Raw genomic sequence first — 20534 nt, 5'->3', positions numbered from 1 at the left:
TCCCTTTCTGTTTCTAGGAGGGCTCTTTCGGGAGAACGCGGCCACTTTGACATAGGGATACGTATAGGCCTCTCAACACCACACGCAAGGAAAGTATGGCACAAAAGCTACACGACGGGGAGTCTTCTGAGGAGGATGAGATATTTCTCCATCCCAGCAGAAGGCCCAGACTCGTCATCCAGAGCTCACTGAAGAGGTAGAACCACCTCCACTTCAGCAGGAGGCTCCACCTCAGCCTTCAGAGGTCCCTGAGGAACTAGAAACTCCAAGTCCTCAAGAGGCCCTCGCCCGGCCTTTGGAGACACTTAAGGAGCTTGTAGTTCGACCAGTAGCACATCATGGGGTAAATGAAGCTCAGCAGTCAAACTTGTACAATTTCACTATTACACCTATGGATCTGGCACTTACCATAACTCCACAGGTCACTAAATAGGTTGATCCTTCTCCAGTCCAGCAGGAGACCCTGTCTCAGCCTCCAGAGAGCCCTCAGGAGGTGAACCTTCTCTACTCTATCAAGACGCCCCAACTCAGGCTCCAGGTCTCCCTACTGAGTATGTACATGAAATTCCAGTGAATGAAGAGGTAGCATCTCTACCTGGCGTTCAGCGTCACGCTCATTCCAACTTGCCCAGTGTTACACTTCAACCTCTGGATTTGGAACTTAACCATCACTCCAGAGCCCACTACGGAAGCTGAATTTCCTACAGCTCAGCAGGAGGCCCTGACTCCTCCACCTCTTGAGCATCCTGAGGGGACAGAATCTTCTCCAACCCAACAAGAGACCTCAGCTATGCCTCCAGAGCCTCCTGGAGAGGTTGAGCCTTCAAGGGAGCAGGAGCAACCAGCTCAGCCTTCTGAGCCTCCTGGGGAAGTTGAACCTTCTCCAACCCAGCAGGAGCCCACAGGTCAGCCCCCAGGGCCTCTTGTGGACGCTGAGCCTTCTCCAAGTGAACAGGATCAACCGACTCAGCCTTCCGAGCCTACAGAGCCTCCTGAGGAGGTGAAAACAGCAACCCAGCAGGACATTCCAGCTCAGCTTTCAGAGTCTTTTGGAGAACCTGAAACCTCTGCAACTAAGGAGGAAGCCTCAGCTCAGTATCCAGAGACCCCTAATGAGGCAGAATCTTCTGCAACCCAGCAGGAGATCCCAGCTCTGTCTCCAGCGGAGATAGAAACTTCTGCAACCCTGCAGGAGCAACCAGCTCAGCCTCCAGAGCCTTCTTCAGGGGAGGTGGAACCTTCTCCGACTCAACAGGAACAGCCAGCTCAACCTCCAGAGCATCATGAAATGACAGTTTCACCTCCAAGTCACCCTCATGCTCAGCATTCAGACTTATCCGGTGTCACTGTCAAACATGCAGATGTGGAGCTTACCATAACGAAAGAACCCACTCCAGAGGTGGGACCTTCTCCAAATCAGCGCAAGCCTTCAGCTCAGCCTCAGTGCCCCTTACTAATGCAGAATTTTCTACGGTGCAACATGAGGCCCCCACACTGCCTTCACAGCCACCTAAGGAGGTTGAACTTTTGCCAGTTCAGCAGGAGGCTCCAGCCGAACTCTAGAAGACAGTACACGTAATAAACCTTCAGTACAAGAGGAGACCCCAGCTCAGTATCCGGAGCATCGTGGAGAAGAGGTTATACCTGCCACAAGCCAGCAGTAGAGTCCAGATCAGCTTTCACAGGCTCCTGATGTACCTTCTCCACCTCAGCAGGAAGCCACAGCTCAGCATCCAGAGTCTCATGGTGAGGTGGAATCCTCTCCAACTCAATCTCCAGAGCTCTCTAATGTGACTGTAGTTTTCTCTGCAGAGCATCCTGTGACAACAGTTTCTTCTCTAGGTCAGGATCAAGCTCAGCTTCTGCAGTGGCCCGATGTCACTGTTAAACCTGCGGATCTTGCACTTATCGTAACTCCAGCGTTCACTAATGAGGTTGAAACTTCTCCACCCCAACAAGAAACCTCGGCTCAGTCTACAGTGTCCCCTGAGCAGTTGGAACCTTTGTCAGTCCAGCAAGAATTTTCAGATCAGCATCCAAGCCCCTCTGAGAATGTTGAACCTTCTCCAGTTCAGCAGGGAGCCCCAACTCAACCTGAAGAGCTTCCTGAGGAAACTGACCCTTCTCCAAGCCAGCAGGAGAGCTCAGCTCAGCATCCAAAGCCCACTGAGTGGGTTGGACCTTCTCCAGTCCAGTATCAGCGCCGAACTCAGCCTCCCGGGGCCTCTACAGATGGTGCAGCTCAACCTTCAGTACATAATGAAGTGACATTCTCACCTCTAGGTCCAGGTGAAGTTGAACATCCAATGTTGCCTAATATCACAGTTAAACCCATGGATCTGGAGGTTGTCTTAACTCTAGAGCCCACTAATGAGGTTGAACATCCTCCAGTGCAGCAGGAGGACTCTACTCAGACTCCAGATCCCCCTGGAGGGATAGAGCTTTCTTTAATCCAGGACGAGGCCCCAGCTCAGTCTCCGGTTCCCCAGGGGAGCTCAGCTATATGTCCGTAGCCCCCTAAGAAGGTGGTACCTTCTCCCACAGAGCAGGAGCTTCAGGCTCATTCACCAGAACTCCCTGCAAAGGTGGAACTATTTCCAGTCCCTCAAGGGACCCTCCTCACCTTCTACAGCCCCCTGAGAACATGGAATCTTCTCCAGTCCAACAGGCATTCCCAGGCCTACCTCTGGAACCCCTTAAAGAGACAGAACCTTCTCCAGCTGAGCAGGAGGTCCCATCTCAGCCTCCAGCACCACCTAAGGAGGTTGTAGCACAAACTCCAGTGCATTATGAGATGACAATTCCAACACTAGGACAGGATCAAGCTCAGCATTTAAACTTGCCCAGAGTCACAGTTAATCCTTTGGACCAGGGTCTTCCCACAGCTCCAGAACCTACAACGGAGGCTGAATATTCTGCAGCCCTGCAGCAGACTGCATTTCCTCCAACATAGCCCGAGGTGACATTTCCAAATGCAGAGCAAGTTCAGGCTCAGCATCCAACCTTGACAGAGGTCACAATTCAACCTTTGAACCTTGAACTGACCATAAGGCCACAACCCACTAAGGAGGATGAACCTTCTCCAACCATGCAGGATAACTTAACACAGCCTCCAGAACCACCTAAGGAGGTTTTTGTAGCTCAGCTTCCAGTATATCAGAACCCAATAGTTCCAACACCAGAACAGGATCACACTGAGCGTCCAGCATCACCCAGTGTCACAGTTCAACCTTTAGACCAGGGGCTTACCACAACTCCAGAACCTACTATGGAGGGTGAACATTCCACACCCCTGCAGGAGACTATACATCCTCCAACATACCACGAGGTGACACTTCCAAATCCAGAGCAAGTTCAGGCTCAGCATCCAACCTTAACTGAGGTCACAGTTCAACCTTTGGACCTGGAACCTACGTTAACTCTGGAATCCACTTTGGAGGTTGATTCTTCTCCAACCATGCAGCAGACCCAAGCTCAGCCTCCAGAGCTCATTAAGGAAGTCGTAGCTCAGTCTCCATTATACTCCAAAGTGACAGTTCCAGCGCCAGATCAGGATCATGCTGAGCATCCAGTATCACCCAGTATCACAGTTAAACCTTTGGACCTGGAACTTACCACAACTCCAGAGCCTACTACAGAGTCTGAACATTCTGCAGCCTGGCAGCAGACTACAGCTCCCCCCTCCAAAACACCCTGAGATGACACTTGCACAGCCAAACCTGACTCAACTCACAATTCAACCTATGGATGTGGAAATTACCATTACTGCAGGATGCAATATGGAGACTGTACCTTCTCCAATCATGCAGCACACCCCAACTCAGCCTCCAGCGGCACCTCAGTATGTTGTACTTCAATCTCCATTCCAACAGGAGGTGACAGTTTCAAATCCAAGTAAGGATCAAGGTCAGCATTCAACATCATCCAGCGTCAGAGTTCATGATGTGGACCTAGAGCAAACCACCACTCCAGAATCCACTATGGAGGCTGGACATTGTACATCCCTCCAGCAGACTACAGCTTCCCCTCCAAAACACCCTGAGGTGACACTTGCACAACCAAACCTGACTCAAGTCACAGTTCTACCTGTGGGCCTGTGAGTTAACATATCTCAGCAACCAAGGGCATCTGAGACAGTTCTTTTTCCTTTGACTCAGTATTCAGTATCCACAGGCCTTCCTGGTGTAAAATATACCCCAGAAAAGAAGCAGCCGGAACAGAATGCCACCACGAACATCAGCATATGTGAGCTGTGTACCTGCAAAAATGAGATGCTGTCGTGTGTTGGTCTCAGCCCAAAGCAGAAGCTCCACAGAGTGCCTGAGCCAGAGCCTGACGCCTACAACGGCACCTTCACCCTCATGTAAGATTCGCCTCTCCTCATTTGTTCTCTGCATCTTGCCTGACATGGCAGCCTTTCTTCAGGTCTTCCTGGGTCCTCCTTTTCTCCCCAATCCACATTGACTGACTTTCTGTTTTCACCTTTTGTTTGTCAATGATTCCTATCTTCCTTCTCCTCCTTACCATTTTTCCCTCTCCTCCAGTCTTTTACTTTTACTTGCCCTTATTTTTTCCTTCTCCATTTTTTACCCCATTATTTAATTCCTTAACACCTAATCTTCTCTCATCTTTATTCCATCGTCTTTACAGCAACATGTCCCTGTCCCCATCTCATTGGTGGTAATACAACAAAGTGGTTAAGGGTAGAAATTCCGGAGCCAGACTAACTGGGTTTGAACCCAGGTCTGTCATTTATTAGCTTTATGACTCAATTTCCTCATCTGTAAAATGGGGATTATGGTAGTCATCATGTCATAGTATGACTCCTATGACTCCTCAATCTCCCAATGACTCCAATCTCACTGGGAGATTTAGTTGAGTTAATACAGGTAAAGCTCTTCTATCAGTGCCTAGCATATATTTTAGTGTAGCTATTATTATTATTCCATCCCTCAGTTATATCTAGAACTCATCTTTGTCCCCTGGCTTTCTATATGTAGCACCCATTTTGTGCCCAACCCAGGGCTAAGTACTTTGGGAGCCACAGAAGTATATGGCATTGTCTCCAGAAATGACAGTGACAAGTTGGAAGAAAGGGGATATGCCTTAAAAGGGAGGTAATATATAATTAAGTATGAAGAGAAATACAGACAGGTGGTGTAATTCACCAGAACCTGTAATCACAGGGGTGTGGAGGTCATGGAAGGCTGCATGGATAAGCTCAATGTTTAGCTGGGACTTAAAGATTGGCTGTGATTTGTCAGAAAAATAATAGGCAGTACAGTCTAGGCAAAGGTGTGACTGCAGGGATGATCAGAATTTAATAGATTAGTCTGGCTGTAAATAATTGGGTTAGGTAACAATGAAAGATAGGATTATGAAAAACCTTGGCTATCGGCAATCCAGGTTTGAAAGTTCCACTGTAAGATATGGGGAGCCACTGCAAGTTTTCAAGCAAGAGAGACAAATGATGAAGACAAGAGGCTTATTTTAAACACGAAGATGGGTAAGACAGGATTCCTTTTAGCAACTCATGATCTCATAGGTAAAATAAGCATATAAGCTCAAACCATAATGACAAAGTGCTGTGGAGGCACCATGAAGTAATAAAACTACATTTCTTCTAAAACAGTCATTTCCTCCTTCTATCCATTCCCCAGCTATTTGTTGATTTTATAAATATTTGAGTTTGCTTTATGTCCACACGTTGGCTTTAAATATGATAGACGATGCACATAAGCAGGACCTAGTCCATACTTTGAAGGAGTTTATACTCAGAGGAAATGGGTTGCAAAAAGAGCTATATTTAAAGAAAGAAATGAATATGGGCAATGAGAGCTACAAGTTGGTACTGGAGCGCAAAAGAAGGATAAAAGACTTCAAATTGGATCAGGGAAGATGTTACTAGAGCAATGCTGTTTAAACGGGACCTCGAAGGGCCATTGGGTATCAATGACACACATCTTGGGAAGAATAAGGTTGCAAAAGGAAAGTGGGAGAAAGGCAAAACACAGGAAAAATACTCTGAGTACCTGTAGAGTACAAGTGGGAAGAGTAGGGGATTAGAGCCAGATCATCTAGGGCTTTGGAGGCCAAGCCAAGGATAACATGCCAAGCTAGCATGTTACCACAGCAGTGCTTTAGGACAAGCATTAGCCTGCAACAGAACCAACCACTTGGAGGGCTTGTGAAAACACAAGCTCCACCCCCACAGTTACTGATTCAAGAGGTCCAGAGTAGGGCTGAGTATTTGTATCTTCATTCATTCACAAGTGATGCTGGTATTTCAGAACCACTTCCGGCGAGTTAATCTGGGGATCGCGTGGAGGGTGGCTTAGAAAGGGAGAGGGTAGAGATGGAAACACCGGTCAGAAGACAGTTATACCCATCCAGGTGAAATGAGAGACTAAGCTGGAATCAATGGAAATAAGATAGTCAGCTATAGTCAAGAGTAGGTATTTTCGAATAAAAGTCAAAATGTTAGAAAGTGTAATCCTGAATTAACATTACATATTAATGATAGGAATAACTTCCTTTCAAGTTGTGTGAAAGGTTATCTTTTATTTCTTCTGGTAATGAATTGGCGTAGAAAAGCAGAACTATACTGGGAAGTGCGTAAATATAAGAATATTCCTTTTAATAGAAGAAATTATAATGATATATAGAGATAAAACTTTGGACTCATAATCTAGAATTTGATTAGACCACAAAAGGTGGAATCTAATCAATGCTGCTTCTCTCAGGAAAGATTACCTCCAAAATCTGTCAGGATCTATAGTTGTATATTTAATTTATGAAGATCCTGAATGTGAGACTTTTAAGAGAGGTGAAGGCAAGGTTAGGAACTCTGAAAGGTTCAAATAGTAATTCCTAAGGTTTGGAGTTTAGACCAAAGCTTCTTATTTATTATTATCATTCTAACCTCTACTAGTTATTCCTACTAATTAGATATCTAATAGCAAATTGAAGCAATATATTCCTTTTAATTTTCCTAGAGATTTTTCCTGCAATAAAACAGCATCTGTCGAAAAAATTACATTAGAACTACTACCTTTTTTGCAGTTTATGTAAGTTACAAATATAACTTCATTATATTTGGAATTTTTATAAAGCTTAATTTTTTATAAAATTGATTTGTTACTCATTTTGAAAGATGATTAAAATTACCAGTAAAATTTTGTAGCAAATCCTTTTTGTCTCTAGCAAAGATTAGTGTGAGAATTATTACACAGGTCAGAGTGAATCACTAGAGAGCAGTGGTTCTCACCCAGGGTGATTTTGCACACAGGTGACATTTGGTAGTGTCTGGAGACATTTTTCCTTGTCAGATCTGTATATGCTACTGGCATCTAGTGGACAGAGGCCAGAGATGATAGTAAACATCCAAGAGTGTGCAGGAGAGCCTCCCACAGCAAAGAATTATCCAGCCCAAAATGTCTGTAGTGCTGCCTTTCTAGAGAAATAAAGATCACTTAACACAAGTATTTAATGAGCATTTACTATTTTGTATCTAATGCACCACATATATAATCATGAAAGTATAAATTATAATATCTTCCACAGTGAGATTTCTTTAGTGCATGGAGGGAGTAGTGATGTTATGTTTCATCGTATATAAATTAGAATTATTGCCAAAGGATAAATATTCTGAAAGTATATATATTTTTCTTTTTATTTTGCTTGTGTCTTTCTTTGTAGAAATCTTGGTTGCAGTTTACTCACAGAACTGAGCTTTGGAACGTTTCAGGCCTGGCATGGAATGAAGTTTTTACACAAGTAGTAAGTGAAATAGAAGATGAATACATGTAAAAAACTGTGTATAAAAACGTCATGCAGTTATTGGTTAGCTGGGTGTAAGCCCAGTATGAATTCTAGTAAGGATGTCTTGAGAGCCATTTATTTTTTATTTTTTTCAAATGAGGAAACTTAGGTACAAAGAGGCCAAGAGACTTGTTTAACTCATAATATGAAACCCTCGGCTTTCCATAGTACTGAACTTTGGCTCGGGCAATAAAAGGCACCAAGCCAAAACACTCAAATTAGCATTGTCATGGAAACCCACCGATGCCTCTTCAATATGCGAATGGCCCATGAAGTTCCACTTTTGAATTTAACTTTGATTCCTGCTCATGTACAAAGTTCCTAACTGCTTAAAATGTATGCAACACAGAGCTGCAAAGAACTGAGTTTAGCACCGAATTCTTCAGGGAGCAAATGGTGTGGGTGCTTCCCCAACCATTATTAGCTCTTTTAAATGGTAAAGCAGAAAGAATTCCTGAACACACACCACAGGGCATTCCCCAGTCACCCAGAACATTATTTTTCAAAAAGCATGTATCTCTGAAGTGTAATGTTTGTGGCCAATAGGAACCTTTGAGAGATGGAAAAAGACGTTGTTTGTGTTCAGCTGTAGTGTGAAAAATATAAAGAAAATACATTGCTGTAGCCTAGTACAATATACGTTCTTTGCTGACTACTCTTCAATAAGAAGTGTGGGTTTTACACCCCTTCAGCTCAAAAATTCTGTGATTTCTCATGACACAAGGAAATGATAGTGGGTACATTCAATGGACCGAAGGCGATTTTAGACTCAAGGCAAAAAAGAGCTCTTCTACACCTGACTTTGGAAAAGACTCTCTTACCTGTCTTGTGGGTCAGAAATCCAGTTTCACACAGTTCACACATTTTGGGTGAATGAAGGTGTTGAGGCTGTGTCTGGAACTGGATTAGAAATTCCTGCAGATGCCTATCTTTAGTGGCCTCCTTCCTTTCCCTTGTTACTTTGCTGATGCCTACCTTGGGGAGATAGCACCAAGGGTCAGTTTTTCTTTTGCCAGCACATCGGAGAGCAGGCTGATGAGGTCCCTTCACCAGAAGGTTTTAGTAGCGTCAATACAGGGTCTTAAACTCACCACCTTTCCTAAACATCCTATAACACCAAGAGTTCCTTATAAGAGTCAGAGTTTCACTATAGTTATGTAGGCAACACTGGAAAATATATTGTGGAAATCAATCAATCAATCAATCACAGTTTAAAAATTAATGAATTCATTCAAAAACATTCACTGAGTACCATGCCCACTGTGTGTCAGCAGTGTACTACGTGCTGGGGATACAAAGACACATAGGGCAAGGACATTGTCCCCAAGAAGCTTTCATACTGGGAGGAGAAAGATGAAAGTTGATGGGAAAACATAGATGAGAGCCATTCTAGCATCTATGCAGCAGGGTAACAAGGTGAGGGAGGGGGTGATGAAGTAGAAAATGGGTGGTAGGTTAGAAAAGATTTGTAATGGAAGAGGCACCAACTTGTTCCTTTTGAATTTGTTTTCCTCTCTAATGACCGAAAAGTTAGTGAAAGAATCAGAACTATCTGGAGTTGAAAATAAATTAGTACTGTACTCCTAAAACTCATTCACAGTTCCTTTCAAAAGATTGTCACAGTATAGTAAGTCTTTGTTTTGGGCTAAGTCTTTCTAATAGACAAAGCTAATTTGATTCAGGAAACATTTGCCATGGTGAGATAAAAACTTTATTGCATCTCTCTCCAAAGGCAAGCCACCCAGGGAAGATGCCACCCTCGAGTTAAGTCATTTTACTACCTATAATGACGTATTATTGGGGTGTTTATAAGTTGCCTGCATTAAATAAGTTTGGAAAAGGGCCTCAGCTGAGGTGGATTTATCATGAATTCAATGAAGCTTAGGCTTCAGGGCTCCTCACTTGCATAGGTCCCTTCCAAAGTCTTGAGAGGGGTCCTAGCGATTTTTGTATTCACAACTTTGCATGTTTTTATTAGATAGGATTTCCCGAAGTACATGAGGTTCAGTCCCCACAAAACCTTGATTCATCACCGGGTTTCAGATAATTATAAGTCAGTAGGTTTCTTGAATGATGCTTCTATGTTATTGACAAACATCAGGTGAAGTAGTTAGCAGTGTGGTAGTCTATTTTAAATCCGAAATCTACCTCAAAGATGAACCAAGAGTTTATTAATTACTAAAGTACCACTTTTTGACTGGTGGTAGTAATCATATCTCTCTCAGATAAAATCAGGAATGAAATGTATTATGGAAGAGGAGCAGTGGTTGATAATCCTAAATGTTAAGTATACTTTTTCTTTCTGACTTTATAGTGTTTCTCCTTTATTCACCTAGGCAGGTCCAGACTGATGGCTTATTTTTAAAAATTCTTTTAGTCACTTCATTGGTTCTAACAATACAAGCTCCATGATTTTAGAAACTGAAGGACTCTACAATGTATACAGGCTATATAACTTAACCAGACAGAGTGCATTCACATGCTGTCTTGTCTGTGGTACGCCAATATTGAACCAAGAACAAGAGAGAATAAGAGGAAAATCAAAGCCGTATCCCTTTTAAATTATTTACCCCATTTTGGAGAATATCAGTGAGGGAGGGGGGCCACACTATGAAGGCAAACTGAGCTGTGGTCACAGAGCGGCCCTAACGCTCCCCCAGTCAACTAGCATTGGTTTCCTTTAGATAGCTGTGTACACGCAAAAGTTTACACACTTCAGGGTGTTGTCATCACTTTTTGCTGTGTACTAGAATCCTGGCAGCTTCTCAGATTTAGAAAGGCATAAACGCTAAAAACAAAAATAACTTGGGTCTGCCCTTTGCCATGATTTAGGGTGGCTGTTTTATTTGTAATAGTTCAAACTTTTGAGACTGTCACACCTAGCAACTACTATATTTTCTTCTCTCAACTGCATCTTATTCTTCCCACCTGTAGTATTTTCTCCCATTCTATATGGTTTTTTTCACTTTCTTGATAGTGTCCTTTGAAGCACAAACTTTTTAATTTTTATAAAATCCCATTCATCTATTTTTCCTTTGGTTGGTTGTGTTTCGGGTATTACATCTAAGAAACTGTTGTCTAATGCAAGGACTACTCCTGTGTTTTCTTTTAAGAGTTTTATAGCCTTTGCTCTTACATTTGGATATTTGATCCATTTGGAGTTAATTTTCATATATGGTGTGAAGTGTAGGAGTGCAGCTTCATTATTTTGCGTGTGGATGTACAGTTGTCCCAGCATCATTTGAAAAGACTCTTCTTACCACATTGAATTGTTTTGGCATGCTTGTTGAAAATCAATAGACCATAAATATGAGGGTTCATTTCTATACTGTCATTTCTGTTCCATTGATTTACATGTCCTATCTTATGCCAGTACCACACTGTGATTGCAGTAGCTTTGAACTGAGTTTTGAAACCAGGATGTGTGAGTCCTCCCACTTTGTTCTTTACCAACATTGTTTTGGTTATTCTGTTTCCTTGAATTGCCATATGAATTTTAGAATTAGCTTGGCAATTTCTGGAAAGAGGTCAGCTGGGATTTTGATAGGATTTGCAATGGAACCATGGGTCGATTTGGGAAGTAGTGACATTTTAATATGACTATCTTCCAGTCCATGAATCCAGCATGTCTTTTTATTTATTTAGATCTTCTTCAATTTCTTTCAACAGTTTTTTACTTTTCAGTGTGAATCTTGTACTTACTTGGTTAAATTTTTCCCTAAGTATTTTATTTGTTTTCATGCTGTTACACATGGAATTGTTTTCTTAATTTCACTTTTGGATTACTCATTGCTGGTGTGTAGAAATTTTTTTTTTTCTTTTTTTTTGTGGTATGCTGCCTCTCACTGTTGTGGCCTCACCCGTTGCGGAGCACAGGCTCCGGACGTTCAGGGTCAGCGGCCATGGCTCACAGGCCCAGCCGCCCCGCGGCATGTGGGATCCTCCCGTACCGGGGCACGAACCTGTGTCCGCTGCATCGGCAGGCGGACTCTCAACCACTGCGCCACCAGGGAAGCCCTAGAAATAATATTGATCTTATATCCTGAAACCTCGCTGAATTCATTTATTAATGCTAACAGTTATTTTCCTAGATTCCCAGGAATATGTCTTGTGGTCTTCCAGTTTCCCAGGAATACATTGGAACATTTCAGTCTCTGTGGACATCTCATTCCTCAGCTTTTGTTTTTAAGCTTTTCGGTTGGGCTGTTTTTTGCCCCAAACTGTTATCCATTGTCTTATGCAAGTGCCATGTTAAAATATTTGCTTCAAAACGTTTTCCGAAATGCCACCTGAGGAGAGGCTTTTCTCACTAGACTGCTGATGGTCAGGTCAAAGACAAGCCTTTCGCGTGAGGTCTTCCAGGCGACCACCAGACATGTAAAACAATGACAGTTCTTTGGGAATGAGTCTTTTTGAAGGACCTCCCAGACCATGCTGCTCCTTCTGATACCAGGGATGTGGGCTGTTTTTCAAGGCTACCACTGGCATGGAGAGCAAAGGTCAAGGACAAGTTCAAGCAACACAGATCTCATTGTTCTTACAGAAAGTAATTTGTTTTCCTTGAATAAATTGCTCCCCACTGTGTTGTGAGCCTGTTGGTTAAATTTCCAGAGTTCAGAAGAAGTTGATTCTGACCATTTTTGCCAGTTTTGTTGTTGTTGTTATTGTTATTGTTGCTTCTATGGAGGGATGAATTTTTAGATGTCCTTTCTCCATCATTTTATTACTGATTTTCCTGCAATGTTTTTTAAAATCTCTAAAGTCTAAATGACCATAGGCTAATTAAATATTTATTATGGGAGATGATTAAGGAAAAAATAAAAAGAAAAATAAATAAAAAGAGAAAATATAATTCTCATAGAGGCTTTCCCAGATGGGTAGATGAAGTTTGAAAAGGTATTTCTGTATTTAGTGCTCTCCAAATTAAGGTTAAAATGACAGGTATTTTTAAAAAAACCCTTTATTTTTTTCATTCATGTTAAACACAGGCTTTAGAGTCAGAACTGAGTTCAAATTCCAGCTCTGCTTCTTACTAGCTTGATGACTTAGGACAAGTTATGTAACTTCTCTGTGCCTCTGTTTCCTCATTTGTACAATGGGGTAATATATCTATCACATAAGGTTACTGTGAGGATTAAATGTTAAATGCTGATCACAGATCCCTGGCAACCCAAAAGATATTAGTTTTGATGATTATCTTTATAATATTCTGCAAAAGTACACTAATAATTCTTGAGTAGAGTTAACCTAAAGTCATATATTCTTTTCTTTCTTCCTGTTTCTTTTGGGTTTTTTACCCTTATTTGTTTTACAGAGCAAAGGAAGAAAAAAAAAAGAAAGAACTAAGAAGAAAATCTATTCCAGCATTTTGGAATAAAATTTTGTTCCCCAAAATTAATTTGTTTATTTTATTGATATATAAACAAAAATTTATTTATTCAGCAAAGATTTATTAAATACCTAGTAAATATATAGCCACTATGTCAGGCACAGTAATAATAATGACAATAAAGTGTGGTCCCTGCTCTGAAGTTGCTGACAATCTAGGACACTGACAAGTAAACCAGTGATTACATACACAGTAACAAAGGCTATGATACTAGAATACACATGGGACTATGTGATGGTAGTATGGCTTTCACCAGTTCCTCTTGGATTTATCTCTTCTTTGGCTCCAGAACCAAGGAATTAGACCTATTTTTGTCTTTAATTAGGTAGTTTAAATCATGAAATTTTCAAAAAATGTGTAGAGATGAAAGAAATCACCTTGAATTATGGAGGACACTAGAAATAGTACTGTTTTACAGAGCAAGGGCTTCCTACCAGTATAGTCACTTCGAGGGTTTTGAACCTGAAAAGCTCTTTGGCATATTTTTTCTATGCTAGCCACTTTTTTTCTATTCTTTTGTTTGTTTCTCTTCTCCACTTTATCATCTAGAGACCTGCCTAGTTCCCAATGAAAGGGTGTTTTACAAATTCTAATGGTGATTTATAGGTAAAGTGAGAAAATGGGGTTTTTTTGACCTTCAAGTTCCATACCAAAAAAATTGAATATAAGCTTTCATGGAAGTAATTGAAAATGCAGATAATTTTCATTCCATTCCATTTTTCAGAATTCTCAATTGTAATCCTTTGACAGCAGTTGAAGATTCTTATGTTTTTACATTGCCAGCATTAAAATATTTGTAAGTATTGCAACAGTTTCATGGCTCATGAGATAATTTCTGCTCCTTCTTTCTTTCGTCAAAGATTGAGTACTTTGGCTAAAAAGTCATAATTTAGACTTTACCTGGGTTATTGAAAATAAGAATTATTGGCAAAGAAAAGGATTAAGAAAGAATATATACGGGTAAGACAGCCAGCAGAGAATGAGAACAGTGTTGAAGAACACATATAGTTATGAAGATGTAGATGAATGTAGGAATATTACTTATCCCAGAAAGCAAAAAGCAATAAGGGGTACATTATTTTATTAAAAAGAGTGATCAAAGAGGTAGATGCAATTGAAAATGAGAAGCTAGGATAATAAAAAATGATTGTGCTGTTCAGCACCAAGGTCATTCATTTGATGATGCAAATTTAAATTTCTTCAATAAGAGCTCTTTGGAATTATCATCTATGGCAAGTAAGAAGCCAGAAGTGAAGTAATCACATGTTAAGTATCTTTTTAAGTGTAGAATTTTTGTCTTTGGGTTTTATATCATGCATGTTTGGGCTTCTCCTTCAGAGACATGGGAACAACACAAGTGTCACAGCAATTGAAAGCATCGTCATGATGACCCTTGAATTGGAAAAACTGTAAGTTGATTTTTCTTACATTTATTTTCACTCATTTGTTTTTTTTATGTTTGTTTTATTATTTTCTTAAATCAGGTTTACTTATGTACATTTTCATTTCACAAAATTCACTGTTTTTAAATATACAGTGTGATGTGTTTTGACAAACGTATAGTTAGTTCTGTAGCCACCACCACATTTGAGGTAAAGAACATTTCTGCACTCCCAAAAGACCCCTCATGTCCCTTTGTAGTCAATCCATCCTCCTCCCACTACCAGCCCCTGGCAAAAACCAGTCTGACTTTTGTCCATGTAGTGTTGCCTTTTCCAGAAAGTCTTATAACAAATCATGTGGAATGTAGCCTTTTGTTTTTGGCTTCTTTCACTTACCAGTCTCTTTGGAGATTTATCTGTTTTGTTGCACCTGTCAGTATTTCATTCCTTTTTATTGCTGAGCAGTATTCTAGTTGGGTGGATACACAGTTTGTTTACGCATTCTGTGACTGATGAACATTTGAGTTTTTTCTAGTTTTTTGGCAGTTTTGAACAAAGCCTCTGAAAACACTCACATGTGTGTGTGAACATATGTTTTGTGCGAGCATATGTTTTCATTTCTTTGGGGTAAAATACTTAAGGGTGGGATTGCTTCATCATATGCTAAGTGCATATTTAACTTTTTAAGAAACTGCTAAACTGTTTTCTAAAGTGCCTGTGCCATTTTGCTTTCCCACTAGCAGTTTATGCGAGCCTCAGTTGCTCCACATCGTCACCTGATCCTTATATTTGTTTTTTAAAAAAATTTAGCTTTTCTCGTAGGTGTGTAGTTGCATCTCGTGGTTTTTGCCACATTTTGCATTTCTGTAATAGCTGATGATGTTGAGTGTCTATTGATGTGCAAATATCTTTTTAAAGAAGTATCTGTTCAAATCCATTTTTAAATTGGATATTTATATTGAGTTTTAAGAGTGCTTTATATAAAAAGCAATGGAAAAAGTCCTTTCTCTCAGATATGTGTTTAGTAAATATCTTCTCCCAGATTGTGACTTATCTTCATTGTATTACAGTGTCTCTGAAGACTAGAAGTTTTAAATTTTTGATGATCTCTAATTTAGCAGTTTTTCTTGTTTTTCATATTTGTTTATTTGGCTGTTCTGGGTCTTAGTTGCGGCAGATGGACTCCTTAGTTGCGGCATGCATGTGGGAACTAGTTCCCTGACCAGGGATCGAACCCGGGTCCCTGCATTGGGAACTCAGAGTCTTAACCACCAGGGAAATCCCTTAGCAATTTTTCTTAGATGGTTTGTGCTTTTCTGTGTCTTATCTAAGAAATCTTTGTCTGAGACCCCATTGTCTAACCCAAAATCACAAAGATTTTCTCCTATGTTTTCTTCCAGAAGTTGTATAGTTCCATTTAGGTCTATGATTCATTTTGAGTTAATTTTCATATATGTTGTGAGGGAAGGGTCAAGTTTCATTTCTTTGCAGTTTAAAAACTATTTCTGTAGGACCCTATTGTGACAGTTTATTACACAACTTACTGCACCTTAAACTGTACCATCCCCCCTCCAATATGGCAAGCGAATAGAAACTTTCTGTTATGCCAAGGCTAGGTGAGGGGATTGCATGAGATTAGTATGCAGAAAGGGCACTGTATTTAGCAGTCTGTTCCAACCGTCTTTGTCAGGTCAGCTGACAAATGACTGTCTTCACCACGCCATCACACATTGTTCACTGCTCTAGCCTCATCTTCCTCAGCCTCCAACAGCATCTGCCACAATTGCGATCCCTCTCTTGTCAGCTAGATGCCTTCCTCTCTGGATATTAAAAATTATTTCCCTATGTAACTACAATACTGTTAACACACAGTATTGAAGAAATTAAATTCCTACACAATGATATTACCTTATAAAAAGTTGCTATTCAAATTTCCCCAATTGTCTCTCTCATATAACATCATTTCTTTTAACAGCTTTTTGAGGTATAATTGACATACAGTAATCTGTGTTCACACACACGCATATATAAACACCATGAAGACATCACCAAAATCAAAATGTCCATCTCCTCAGAAAGTTTCTTAACGTCTCTTTGTAATTCTTCCTTCCCATTGTTCCTGCCCTTCCCAGTCACCATGCAACCATTGCTCTGCTTTCTGTTTGCATTTTCTAGAATTGTATGTAGATGGAATCATACAGTGTATACTTTCTTCTAACTGGTTTCTAACTCAGCATGATTATTTTAATTTTCATCCATATTGTTGTATATATCAGTAATTCATTTCTGTTTATTACCGAATAGTATTGCATTATATTGATGAACCACAATTTATCTGTTCACCATTGATGAACATTTGAGTTGTTTCAGACTTTGTCTATTACAGATAAAGTCGCTATGAATATTTGTGTACAAGTCTTTGTATGGATGTATACTTCCATTTCCCTTGGGCAAATACCTGCAAGTAGAATGGCTGGATCATTGGTGAGTGTATGTTTAAGTTTTTAAAAAATACCTATTTTCTATAGTGGTTTGATCATTTTACATCTCTACCAGCAGTGTATGAGAATTGCATTTTCTTCACGTTGTGGCCAACACTTGCTATGCTCAGTATTTTTAATTTCAGATAGTTTAATAGGTGTGTATTTGTATCTCACTGTAGCAGTCCTAATGATTAATCATGTCAAACGTCTTTTCATATGCTTATTTTCCATCTGTATATCTTTTTATCTTTTATCTATATTTTTCTGGAGTTTTGAGAGTTCTTTATATATTCTGGAAATTACTCCTTTATCCAATATGTAAGTTGCTAAGTATTTTCTCCCATTCTGTGACTCATCTTTTTGTTCTCTCAGTAGTGTCTTTTGCAGGGCAGAAATTCTTAATTTAGATAGTGTCTAATTTATCTATTTTTTTCTTTCATGGATTATGCTTTTGGTGTTGTATCTAAGAAATCTTGCCTAACTCAAGGTCATAAAATTTTCACCTGTTTTGTTCTAGAAGTTTTATACTTTTATGTTTTACATTTAGATCTTTGAACCAATTTGAGTTCATTTCCATATATGGTTTGGATGGAAGTTCTTTTTTTTGTTTGGTTTTTGCACCTGTATATTCAATTGTTCCAGCATCATTTGGTGAAAAGACTATCATCTCTCCACTTAAATGCCTTTGAACCTGAAAGTCAGTTGTTCACATCTCTCTACTTCTGAACATTCTATTCTCTTCCTTTGATCCTTTTGTCTGTCTTTACACTACTATCACAATGTCTTGAAAGTGGTACTTCATAAGCCTTGAAATCAGTTACTGTTAGTTCTTCAACTTTGTTCTTTTTCAACGTTGTTTTAGTTATCGTAAATTTTATTTCCACATGAATTCTAGAATTAGGTTTTCAATTTCTATAGAAAAGCCTACTGGTATTTTGATCTATAAATCAGTTTGGGGAGAAATGATTTCTTAACAATATTGAATCTTCTGATCCATGAATACATTTTATCTCTTCATTTATTTAGGTCTTCCTTAATTTCCCCCAGCAATATTTTTCAATTTTCACTTTGCAAGTCTTTTACATGTTTTGTCAGATTTATTCTAAGTATTTTATATGTTTGATTCTATTATAAGTAGTATTTTAAAACTTTGATCTCTGATTGTTTGTTGAGATAAATTAATCTTTTTGTATGTTCATCTTGTACCCTGCAAACTTGAGAAACTCATTGATGAGTTCCAGTAGCAATTTTGTAGATTCTATCAGGTTTTCTCTATCATCATGTTATGTGGAAATAAACATAGGTTTAGTTCTTCCTCTCCTTTCTGAATATCTCTTTTCTTTTTGTTGCCCTATTGCACTGGCTAGAACCTTCAGTGCAATGTAAAATAGAAATAATGAGAGCAGACATCCTTGCCTTTGTCCTGATACTGGCAAGCAAGTTCTTTGTCCTTCACCATTAAATATGATGGTAAGTTTTTTGTAGAAGTCATTTATCAAGTTGAGGGAGTGTCCTTCAATTCCTCATCTGCTGAGGGCTGTTTTTTTCCTTTAATCAGGAATGGATGTTAGATTTTTTCATTCTTTTCCTGCATCTATTGCAATGATTATGTGATTTTTCCCTTCTTTTGTTTTCTTAATTTGTTTATTTATTTTTGGGCTGTATTGGGCCTCCATTCCTGCACGCAGGCTTTCTCTAGTTGTGGCGAGCAGGGACTACTCTTCATTGCAGTATGTAGGCTTCTCATTGCGGTGGCTTCTCTTGTTGCAGAGAATGGGCTCTAGGTGCACGGGCTTCACTAGTTGTGGCACATGGGCTCAGTAGTTGTGACTCACGGGCTCTAGAGCTCAGGCTCAGTAGTTCTGGTGCACGGGCTTAGTTGCTCCGTGGCATGTGGGATCTTCACTGACCAGGGGTCAAACTCACGTCCCCTGCAGTGGCAGGTGGATTCTTAACCACTGCTCCACCAGAGATGTCCTGATTTTTCTTTTTTAGTGTAGTAGGTAAATTGATTTTCAAATATTAACCCAACCTTTCATTCTTGAGATAAACCCCACTTGATCATGATGTATCATCTTTTTATATATTATTGGATTTGATATGCTAAAATTTTGTTAAGATTTTTTGCCTCTGTGTTCATGAGAGATATTGGTCTATAGTTTTCTTGTAATGTCATTGTCTAATCTTGATACGGTGAAAGTTGGCCTTATAAATAAGTTGGGAAATATTCCGTTCTCTTCAACTTTCTGGTAGAGTTTGTGTAGACTTGGCATTATTTTATTCCTTAAATGTTCTGTAGAATTTATCAGCTAAGCCACCTGGACTTGAAGCTTTCTTTGTTGGAAGGTTTTAAACTGCACACCCAATTTCTTTAATATCTGTATTCTTGAATAAACTTTGGTAGTGCATGTGTTTCAAGGAATTTGTCCATTTCATCTTGAATTTATTGGTATAAAGTATTCTATATATTCTCTTATTATCCTTTTAATATCAATAGTATTTTTCTGTTTTCCATTTTATTTATTTCTACTTTGATCTTTATTGTGTTCTTTCTTCTCTTACTCTGTGATTAATTTGCTCTCGTTTTTCCAGTTTAAGGTGGAAGTTGAGGAAGCTGAGTACCGCATTAGCAATAACCCACATGTTGACATATTATGTTTTGAGTTTCAGTGAGTTCAAAATAGTTTCTGATTTCCCTTTTGATTTCTTCTTTGACCACAAAGTTACTCAGAAGAGTGTTGTTTAGTTTCCAAATATTTGGAAGTTTTTCGGATTTGTTAATTTCTAATAATTCCATTGTGGTCAGAGACATATATTGAATGACGAAAATCCTTTCAAAAATTTTTTAAAGTATTTTTTTTAATTAATTTTTTCTGCGTTGGGTCTTCATTGCTTCGCCTGGGCTTTCTCTAGTTGTGGCAAGCAGGGGCTGCTCTTCGTTGCAGTGCATTGGCTTCTCTTTGGATGACTTCTTTTGTTGCAGAGCACAGGCTCTAGGTGCGTGGCCTTCAGTAGTCGTGGCACACAGGCTCTAGAGTGCAGGCTCAGTAGTTGTGCCGTATGGGCTTAGTTGCTCGGCGACATGTGGGATCTTCTCGGACCAGGGATCGAACCCATATCCCCTGCATTGGCAGGCAGGTTGTTAACCACTGAACCACCAGGGAAGTCCCTATTCCAGTATCCTTAATCTTTGTGTAGATCCATATTCCAATCTGGTGTCATTTTCCTTTTGCTTAAAAATACTTCTTTTAACATTTCTTATAGTGAAATTCTACTTGTAAAGAATTCTTGCAGCTTTTGTATGTCTGAGACAGTCTTTATTTTGCTTTTTTTTGATACATCTGGGTATAGAATTCTAGCTTGATAGAATTCAATTCACTACTTTAAAGATGTTATTCCACTGAGTTCTCATTTACATTGTTTCCAACAAAAGTTCTGCTGTCATTGATATCTTTGTTC

The 20534-nt window shown here is 39.7% G+C and overlaps 2 protein-coding genes across 2 annotated transcripts in view; both read left to right on the top strand.

Moving 5' to 3' along the window:
- LOC132427352 (leucine-rich repeat-containing protein 37B-like) overlaps positions 1-596 on the top strand; it is an 87334-nt gene extending 86738 nt beyond the window's left edge. The window contains exon 12 of the mRNA XM_060014792.2: positions 18-596. The gene's annotated coding sequence lies outside the window, so the exon portion shown is untranslated. The remainder of the gene's footprint in view (positions 1-17) is intronic.
- Positions 596-20534, top strand: part of LOC132427293 (leucine-rich repeat-containing protein 37A3-like) — a 61040-nt gene continuing 41101 nt past the window's right edge. Inside the window, exons 1-4 of the mRNA XM_060014656.2 lie at positions 596-4363; positions 7699-7779; positions 13935-14006; positions 14549-14619. Of these exons, the coding sequence (XP_059870639.2) occupies positions 791-1579 (789 nt within the window). The 5' untranslated portion in view covers positions 596-790 and the 3' untranslated portion in view covers positions 1580-4363; positions 7699-7779; positions 13935-14006; positions 14549-14619. The remainder of the gene's footprint in view (positions 4364-7698; positions 7780-13934; positions 14007-14548; positions 14620-20534) is intronic.

Source organism: Delphinus delphis, chromosome 1 (genome assembly GCF_949987515.2).
Source record: "Delphinus delphis chromosome 1, mDelDel1.2, whole genome shotgun sequence".
NCBI lineage: Eukaryota > Metazoa > Chordata > Mammalia > Artiodactyla > Delphinidae > Delphinus > Delphinus delphis.
This window is presented reverse-complemented; position numbering and strand designations above follow the sequence as displayed.